Source organism: Gopherus evgoodei, chromosome 6 (genome assembly GCF_007399415.2).
Source record: "Gopherus evgoodei ecotype Sinaloan lineage chromosome 6, rGopEvg1_v1.p, whole genome shotgun sequence".
Classification (NCBI taxonomy): Eukaryota; Metazoa; Chordata; order Testudines; family Testudinidae; genus Gopherus; species Gopherus evgoodei.
Window position 1 is genome coordinate 114,655,720 of NC_044327.1, and position 9,744 is coordinate 114,665,463.

Sequence of the window (9,744 nt, forward strand, 5' to 3'; positions counted from 1 at the left end):
CGAAAATCAGACCTGCGGTTGGGTCACGCAGGCTGAGCACCCAACCCCCCACCCCCTTCTAAATCAATGGCCGCCTCTGAAAGCGGTCCCCGAGTGACTTGCCCCGGGTCATTGAGCCAGCCTGGGGCAGAGCCAGGAATAAGCCAGGCCCAGATCCCCGCTCTTATTACAACACCACTAATAATTAATAAACGATCTTGCTCTAAGTACTTTCTCTGAACGTTCTTTCCCGCGGGGGGGGGGGGGGACGACGCATACGTGTGGGGGGGACTGGCCAGAAAGACAGCAGATTAGCAGGGGTCTGTCACATGGGAGCTGTTGCTGCTAAAAGGTCTACCTGGGATTTGCATTCTTACCGCTAATAGGATCGCTAGAGCTCAGGGCCGTCATCCCATCAAGATCAACGTCTCTGGTGCCCACTTTTCAGCAATCTGAATTCAATTAGGCTAATTGGAAAACAAGTAAAGAAGGATTGCATTAATATAGCTTTGCGGCATGACACTCTGCCCTCTCAGGAGAAATCACTGGTGCAACCTGCCCAGGTCTGTGCGTCTCCGCGGCACACACCTGGCTTATTCACCGACGAGAGAAGTGACACGTCGCTATTTAAGCTGTAACATTGCTTCTACTGGAGAAGCATCTTGACGCTTTAACCAAGTCGGGCTGAATTGTGCTGGACACTGAACAGATAGATAGTTAATCTCAGTCTTGTGTATCCCCACGTGTAGTAACCTACAGCGGATATCCCGCATTCCTTGATAATGAGGCGTCTATGTTTCCCCTACACTGGGCTGAACAAGTGTCATCAACTGTCCAAGCGGATGGGAACTGCACATGCGTCTTTCGGGAAACAAACGTTACACAGGGCTGCGAGGGACCCCGCAATAAATAATAAGCCAACGACGCCAGTTCCTCAGTAAAGTTCAAGTTGTGTTTTCAAAAAGAGCTTTTCCATGTGCAAATCGTATGAACTATGTAGACACAGGAAAAACACAATACAAATTCCAACAGTTTTCCAATAGGGCACAGACTGATGCTCTCGTGTGTGGTTTTTTTCTCTTAGTTTAGACTTCGCTGTCCAGCCAGAGTGCCATATTTACCCTTCATAAGAAGGGCCATAGTGGGTCAGACCACCTAGCCCAGTATCCTGTCTTCTGACAGTGGCCAATGCCGGGAACAGAACAGTTAATCATCAAATGATCCATCCCTTCTCCCTTATTCCCAGCGTCTGACAAAGAGGTCAGAGACACCACCTCTGCCCAGCCTGGGTAATGGTTCTCTCCTCCATGAATGTATCTAGTTCTAGCTAGAACCCTGGTCACAACATGCTCTGGCAAAGAGTTCCGGGGGCTGACTGTGCTTTGGGTGTTTTTAACCTGCTGCCTATTCAAAACCTGCCGTCGCGCTCTGTTGTTTCAATACACCCATCTTGGTAAGTATTGTAACGGTTAAAACTGTTTGTTTATGTACAGTTTAAATGTGTGTTGTGGGGGGGTAAAGGCATCGATCATTTGATCTAGACAAATAAAGGAGAGGGGAAAGGAAAGCAGGATTCTGTGGGTCAATGCTTTGTGGTTCTGCTTTCATCCTGCCCTATATGGGAGAAGATGATGCATATTGCTGAGTATTATTGACAAGAGATCGGTTATTTTCTTCTGTGCTGGTAGAAGCTGATATATAAATGCTTCACAGATTCTCTATTTTTGTCTCACACTTTTTTTCATAAAGTACCTGCAACAATAATAGTAATAATACAAAACACCTTTGCAAGAGGCTAGGGAACGGGAAGGGGTGGGGACTAAAGGCGAGGAATATCCCAGCTACTTGACTCAGATGATTGATATTTTCAGAGCTTATCCTATTCCTCTATTTGTCATGTCCAAGTCGAAATCGTGTTTGCTAAGCTCCGGCCTGTCGTGGGATCAGATGTCACACTAGTGTGAGATGGGTGGTGTGCAGAGGATTTACCTAGTGGCTAATGCCTGAGTATCAAAGGAAGACGTTCAACCAATTACCCGTCCTCCTTTTGCTAACCTAAACTGCAAGTGTTAGTCTTGGCTGGGGGGATAAAGACAAACTTGTTACACTGTCTGTACAGTAATCGCTAGTTCTCTCTGAGGGGGGCTGGCAGCTGACCCCCCACATTATAAATCATGGTCTGAGTAGTTATTCCAAGCCTGTGTGGTAATGGATGTCATATAGGGATGTATAATAGATTATGGGACCCTAAGGTACAAAATAAAATAGGGGCTCCTTAGTCACGAGGAAGGAACCTCGGATATTGGATGGGCCATTATCCTGCTGTGTTAGGACACAGTGGAGGACTCCTGCACACTGTGGTTTGGGAACCTGGCCCCTCTTGCTTCACCCTACCTTTTATCCAGCCCTGGCGACGCGAAAACAGCCCATCTGCAGGACCACAGTCTGTGGCTTTTGCAGAAGGTGCGCTACCCGGCTTCCCTGGCTCCTTTGTGCCCTTAGTCCCTGCTCGGCAGCTGAGCAGCAGGTTGCAATTTCATCTTCCTGTACGTTTTGCTGCATGGTGCAGAGGGATTCTGCGCCTCGTGTTACTGGAGGGACGGGCGCATTTTGTGTGAGGGCCCTAAACCTCCAGCTCCAAAGGAGAAGAAATTAGGGACATTGCACAGTCCATTCATCTTCACTAATAGCGTTCTTGGGAAATACACATGTAGATTAAACCATCACAATGACCCCCGGCGGATTGCTTTGAGTACCCTCCAATGCCCCCACAATGGTATTGACTTGCTTTTCATACTGCACACAAAAGCTGGCCTAACCTTTTCTTGTCCTTTCTCTGTCTCTTCCCTCCTTGCCACTGGCTGCTGAGTTTCTTCCTGCTTTCCCCCAATGATGGCTAACCTCACCTGGCGCTCTGCGGGGCAGCCGGACAGTTCTAAACGGAATTATCTTTGGGGAAACAAACAAACCCATAAGCCCCTTAGCAGCGTGTGGGCAGGACTCGAGCGCAGGAAAGCACTGCCAATCTCTCTCGGAGGAACAAGTGCGGAACCTGAACGTGCCCATCGGACACAGGCTGATACTGGCCTGTGTATTTTTCTCTCTCAGTTTAGACTTTTCTGTCCATCCAGAGAGAGAGTCCACAGCTCGGTTTAATATTGAGAATTCATTTTATGTAAACTTCCTCGGGGAGGGGGTAAGACAAGTGCCAAGGGAAAATTAACTAGTTCGCTAGCTTCCTTTCCCTCCTGGTGAGCAGACACTGAACAGGCACAAACTCCTCTGCCGGCTGTCCCACGTGATGGCCATGCCATTGGTATGACTATTAACTCTGACACAATCCGATACAGCAAAGTACTACGAATGGTTTCCCTGCCCTGTGGGAAGCTCATCTGCAATTTGTTCAGTCCTCTTCTGAGCTGAAGTGGCCCCCTGTCTGATCATCCAGTACAAAATCGTTCCATCTCTAGGCATTAGGTACATCTGATCATTTCATCACTGCTTCCATCCTGTCTGGGTCAGGGTTTATCGCCCAGCGAGGAGCCAGGCAGGCACTCCTTCCAGCCAGCGTAATTCAGAATCTCAGCTCTAACCTCTTCTATTTATGCCCAACTTGTTTTAGGAATAATATCCAGATCCGGTTTTAGATTTAGAAATAATGGTAGATTAGTAACTGTGATCTCAACACACAAGCCCCCTTCGTTTGAAATCAGCTTCTAGTTGAAATCTAATTATGTGTTGTTTTTTTAATGACGTTAGCCACATTTGGAGAGCAAAGCGTCAACAGATGGTTAGAGAAAACGTCAGGTATCGACCAAGAATTCTACCTTTGAATGGATCCTTTATTGTTATGGTTAATGCAATGAAACGTTTCTGGTGAGCTTAGAATTTTAATTACCCTGTTGGACTTCATGACAGGCTCCAACGAGCCCACTGTCAATTTTATGTAGGTTCTCCGGGCTATCCCCGAGCTCTGAGAGATGACAAGCTCAGAGCGTCTCTCCAGCACTCCTAACTGTTGCTGAAGAAGTTAGTTGGTCCATTGGATGTGCAGCCGGTGCCCAGGCAGAATTGCTGGAGAGCTATCCCCTGGCGAAGGAAAACGATCTGATCGGACTCCAGCTGCACCCGTTCTTCCTGCAAATAATCTCGGCTCACTACCACGAATAGAATCTGTAGCACACCCCTCGGGCGGGGCGGCGGCGAAAGTCTGTCTACGAAATCTGGTCCCTTCCCTTCCCCAAGCCTGCACTGGTGTCAAGGCATGAAGCCAGACGCTGCTTGTTTTACTTGCTCCCATACTCCCATTGGCTTCATGAGACTGGGACGTTAGTGGGACAAACTGGGAGGAGTAAAACGAACAGGAAGGAGCTGAAGATGTTGTGATGTTTCTAGGAGACAACGCCCCTTTTCGAGACAACTGGAATGAAACATTTAAATCAGAAGCTGTGTTAAGCCTGCGGTGGGTCCCAGGGTCTGTGAGACGGTAGAAACTCCGATGCCAGTAACGTTTGGATTTTCAATAGACTTCGTTCTCGCTGTTTTACTGTGAGAAACACGTCTCTCAGATTTGCTTGCCCTTCATTTTCGTTCACTTCGTTTTCCCACACACCTTTGGAAATCTATCCACAAATCTGCACTAACATTGAGAGCAAGACGGATTTTTTTTTAAAGAGGAATAGAAAAACGATTAGCATATGTATTGCTTAACGAATTTAGAAAAAGAGAGGGCCATTACTCGGAAGCAAAGAATGCATTTTACAGAAGTCATGAAACCAGAAATATCCAAATACAGGGCAAACTAATTACAATCTAAAAAGGGAAATGGGATAAAAAAGATAACCCAGAATGCAAGATAATCAGAATTTAGCAAGGCAGACTGATATCTTTTAAAAAAAAATCAATATTAAAAAGTTTTTAAAAATACATATAAGTAGACTTCTTCCCAAACTGATGATTCAACTAAGGCTGGCTGAGTTAAATCCATGGTACGCTCACATCTTGAATATTGGGTACAGATGTGGTGTCCTCATCTCAAAAAACATATACTGGCACTAGAAAAGGTTCAGAGAAGGGCAAGTAAAATGATTAGGGGTTTGGAACCGTTCCCATATGAGGAGAGATTAAAGAGACTCGGACTTTTCAGCTTGGCAAAGAGGAGACTAAGGGGGGGATATGATAGAGGTATATAAAATCGTGAGTGGCGTGGAGAAAGTGAATAAGGAAAAGTTCCCATAATATAAGAACTAGAGGCCACCAAATGAAATTAATAGGCAGTAGGTTTAAAACAAATAAAAGGAAGTTCTTCACACAGCGCAAAGTCAACCTGTGGAACTCCTTGCCTGAGGAGGTTGTGAAGGCTAGGACTATAACAGAGTTTAAAATGGAACTGCATAAATTCATGGTGATTAAGTCCATTAATGGCTACTAGCCAGGATGGGTAAGGAATGGTGCCCTAGCCTCTGTTTGTCAGAGGGTGGAGATGGATGGCAGGGAGGAGATCACTTGATCATTGCCTGTTATGTTCACTCCCTCTGGGGCACCTGGCATTGGCCACTGTGGGTGGATAGGATACTGGGCTGGATGGATCTTTGGTCTGACTCAGTATGGCTGTTCTTATGAGTTGTTTGAAGCAGTACGATAGCAACACAGTAGGTTAGATTTTGAGGTCACTACATCTGATTAGGGCAGTAGCTGCATTTTTACCCTAGTTTTGTGATTGGCTTTGGTTAATGAAAATCCACTTTTGAAAAGACCAAGTGGTTTTCTGATCGGGCCTTCCCCACATTCGGTTCTGACGATCCAAACCCGGCCCAGCGCCAAGAGGATTTCAGAGTTACTCATAAGGGTGGAATAATTGTTCCTCTGTCAAGCCTCTGGCTAATTCCAGCGTCTGCAGCTCTAGCCCTGCGAAGCTGGGTCTGAATGCGCAGGGCGGCCCCCGCTCCCTGGCAGTGCGGGGAGGAGTCGCTCGCCCCATTCACTCAGGTGGACACAGTGTCCCCAGGAAGACAAAGCCCCCGGGCTGATGCTAATCGTGGCAGTGGCGGAGAGGAGCGCACAGCGGGCGCAGCTGCCCGCTGCCCGCGGAAGGGAGCTTTAAAACTCCCCGGCGAGCCCGGCCTAAGCCATTCGGCGAGGAGAGGTCAATGGGCACCGAGCCGCTGCACTTCAAGGACAAGGCGGCCCCGGGCTCTGACACCCAGCCCAGCTTAAGGACTCAGTGCGCTCAGGGGCTGGTTTGCAGCCTGCCCGGGCTCTGACATCAGGGGATCGGGAGGCGGCTCGCTTCCCCCCACCCCGCGGGAGTCAGCCCAGCCCAGCTCGGAGGGGCAGCGGGTGAGCGCCGAGAAGCAGCGACAAGCCGGGGCAGCGGGTCTCCATGCACCTGCCCGGCTCCCCTCTAAGCATGGCGGACGGGAGCTTCTCTCTCTCGGCCCACCTGGGCAGGAGCCCCGGCGGCCCCCCGTCCCGGCTGCACAGCATCGAGGCCATCCTGGGCTTCCCCAAGGAGGACGGGCTGCTGGGCGCCTTCCAGCCCGTGGGCAGCCCGCGGGCCCTGAAGGAGGCGGACAAGCGGAGCCCCCGGCCCTGCTACCCCAAAATGCCCGGGGAGCCGCCGGAGGAGCAGGAGAGCGGGGCCGAGGAGTACGAAGGTGAGCGGGGGCTGGGCGGGGCGGGTGGGCCTGGGGCTCTTTCCCCCGGGGAGCAGGGCACGTGCGTCCCGGCTTGGCAGCCTGCGAGCTCTGCGCCGCGGGTGAGCTCCGGGCCCCGCCTGATGGTCTCTCCCCCCCCGTTGCCCCAGAGCCCGGCTGCCTCCAGCACCCGCAGGAGCGGCTCACCCCGCCGCGGCCGGACGCCAAGCTGGCGGACGAGGAGCAGCCCAAGAAGAAGCACCGGCGCAACCGCACCACCTTCACCACCTACCAGCTGCACGAGCTGGAGCGAGCCTTCGAGAAGTCGCACTACCCGGACGTGTACAGCCGCGAGGAGCTGGCCGTCAAGGTCAACCTGCCCGAAGTGCGCGTGCAGGTAAGCGAGCCCCGCTGCCCGCCTCGCCTCGCCTCCCCTCCCCTCGTGGGGCCAGCCCGGAGCGCCCCGGGGTGCTAAGAGCGCTCCCCAGCCCCGCTTTCAGCCGCACGCCCAGGGATCCCGCGGGAAGGGATTTTATCAATCGCGCCTTGCAGCAGCGGCGGATTGCGAGCTGCCTAATTTCGTTCCCAGGAGGAACATTTCTCTCCCCACGCAGAGACCCACGGAAACTTTTCCCCTCTCACTGGCCAGCCCCGCAATTTACCTTCATTCCCACGGCGCGGCGTTTAAACTGTTTTGCTTTCATTTAGGCTGAATTATCTTTAATCCCCGGGTCATTAAAATGTTTGAAAAGCCTTCAATATTTACTAGTCATCTGTGAAAAATCTGGGAGCGGTTCCAAGCGGGGTGGGGGTTATAAACCTGCCCGCAAGGGAACATGGTGCTAATTTCATCACAGCGACTAGCGAGACCAGATTTGGGTGGCTGGGGAATTATTTGATCGGGGAGGGTGAGATAAAATTGCCTCTAAGCGTTTTCTTTTAAAAAGCTGAACTTTGTTTTCAGCCGGGATCCCGCTTTAAAGCGTTTTCTGTAACCCCCGAGCTGCAGGACCTCCGGAGCCTGGCTCGCAGTGAGCGCTCACCGCGTTGCTTTCGGGGCTTCTCGTGGGGTTGATCCAAAACCGCCCTGAAGTCAGTGGAAAGGCTCCAATTAACTTCAGTGGGTTTTGGATCCGGCCCGAACTCACTGCGTTTAAACCAGGGCTGTTTCCCTTCAATCCGGAAACTGCATGAAATATTTCTGCGCAGTGATTACCAGTGCCTCTTGGAGAAGTTACTGGGGATAACTCCATCTTTTCTACATTGAGGCCATAACATTCCGGTAAAGCCACCCCCACACTACGCGATACCGAAGGCTGGGAAGGTTATCCCGGGAGAACGCCAGAAATAGCTAAAATTTCCCACCTGAGTTAGAGAGAGTGAGAAGAAATGATAGATTTGTGCGTCTGTTTTATGTCCCAGACACTTCCCTTGTCCTGCTTTCTGCTGCCATGTCTGTCTCCTTAAAGGAGACTTCGGATGTATTCTTCTGGCTTCAGAGAGTTTCTGCCCAACCCAGAAACTAGCATATCCCGCCTCCCCAAAAAAATATAGGGCGACTCTCCACATAAAAAGCAACCCTACCTCCTTTGCATCGCGGATAACACGCATCGTCTCTCGCTCTTTTGCCTTCGGATGAAATTCAATCCCACCCATCTCCCGCAAGCGATTTTGAAAAGACTTCGGTTTAAAAAAAAACGATTTCAACCCAAGGAATCGCTCCCCACCCCCGCGCTAGAGCTAGTTCAATATTCCAGCGTTCCGGCCGGTGTCTCAGATAGCTGCAGAGCTGGGGATATTCTCCAAGAGGCAAAGGAGAACAGCGGAAAGGCTGATTGTTATCCTATGGTTTTATTATTTGCTCTTTGCATTGGAATTGACAGGAGGAAAATCAGAATCGGTTCTAATCCCCAAACTGTGTTTTCAGGTGTGGTTCCAGAACCGGAGAGCCAAATGGAGAAGGCAAGAGAAACTGGAAGTCACTTCAATGAAGCTGCAGGACTCCCCTATACTCTCCTTCAGCCGATCCCCCCAGCCCTCCGCCTTGGGAACCATCAACAACAATTTACCGCTGGAGTCTTGGCTCACCCCACCGCTGGCTAACAGCACCCCTCTGCAGACTCTGCCCGGCTTCGTGGCTTCCCCCCAAAGCCTCCCCAGCAGCTACACCCCTCCACCTTTCCTGAATTCGCCGCCACCCATAAGCCACACCTTGCAGCCCCTGGGGACAATGGGGCCTCCCCCGCCCTACCAGTGCGGGACCAATTTTGTGGACAAATTCCCCTTGGAAGAGACGGATCCTAGGAACACCAGCATAGCTGCGTTACGGCTGAAAGCAAAGGAGCATATTCAGTCCATTGGGAAACCGTGGCAGACAATCTGAAGGGACACGCAGAGATCCGTCTCCCCACCCACCCCAGAAGAACAGAGGACCCTACCAGCATGGCTGGTACCTTTTGATAAAAAGATCCCCCCCGGGAAAATAAGTTGCCGATCATAGATAAATAGATGCCTCTGCAGTAGGCATGTAATTGAGAGGAAGGAACAGCCTCTTAGCACAAGCTGCTCACATCCCAGATGGAGCTAAGCACTAAAGAAACGCGTTTCTTAGGTCCCAGTATCCTCCCGCCCCTAAAGTTGCTTTGTTTGTATTTTTTGTGTGTCCCTTTTATATCTCTGTGCAGATTAGGGTTTGATTCTAGTTTAAAGATCTAACAATTTGATATTATGTGTTGGCTGGACACTGGGTTATATTAACGCTACAGTAAGGGCAGAGAAATGTGTAGTCGTCGGGGGTTTTGTACCATTAAAGAAGGACGATTTTAAGACTCTGCCTTGTACTTGTTGATTCCGAATGGATCTCTACTAAATACGATCAGAAGTTAGTGTGTCTTCTGTTGCTTTTTCATGTTTTAGTACATAGCCTAAATGTATGGTCTCGTTAACCCCCGGGTCAGGAAGGGGCAGTCTCCGGGCCCCGGCATGGAGAACCACTGCCTTAGACTATTCTTCTCCACAATTAGAGAGGAAAATACAGCGTGGTGGTAACGAAGAAGCACACAACTAGGTGTGTTCCAGGTCCCTTTCCAGTGATCTGCGTGTCGCTGTCATGCAGACTACTAAGTCAATA

The 9,744-nt window shown here is 50.4% G+C and overlaps 1 protein-coding gene across 1 annotated transcript; it reads left to right on the forward strand.

The window, feature by feature from the left end:
- The first annotated feature begins 6,361 nt into the window (after nucleotides 1–6,361).
- RAX (retina and anterior neural fold homeobox) lies at nucleotides 6,362–8,997 on the forward strand. The gene is made up of 3 exons (XM_030567228.1): nucleotides 6,362–6,635; nucleotides 6,785–7,011; nucleotides 8,542–8,997. Exons 1-3 carry the CDS (start codon nucleotides 6,362–6,364, stop codon nucleotides 8,995–8,997), a joined length of 957 nt encoding a protein of 318 aa, XP_030423088.1.
- Nucleotides 8,998–9,744: the final 747 nt, after the last annotated feature.

Bases quoted from the DNA above. Each gene is read 5' to 3' on its own strand.
- RAX (XM_030567228.1), top strand. From the start codon at position 6,362: ATGCACCTGCCCGGCTCCCCTCTAAGCATGGCGGACGGGAGCTTCTCT. The intron at 6,636-6,784 runs GTGAGCGGGGGC...CCGTTGCCCCAG, and splicing joins CGGGGCCGAGGAGTACGAAG to AGCCCGGCTGCCTCCAGCAC. The intron at 7,012-8,541 runs GTAAGCGAGCCC...CTGTGTTTTCAG, and splicing joins TGCCCGAAGTGCGCGTGCAG to GTGTGGTTCCAGAACCGGAG.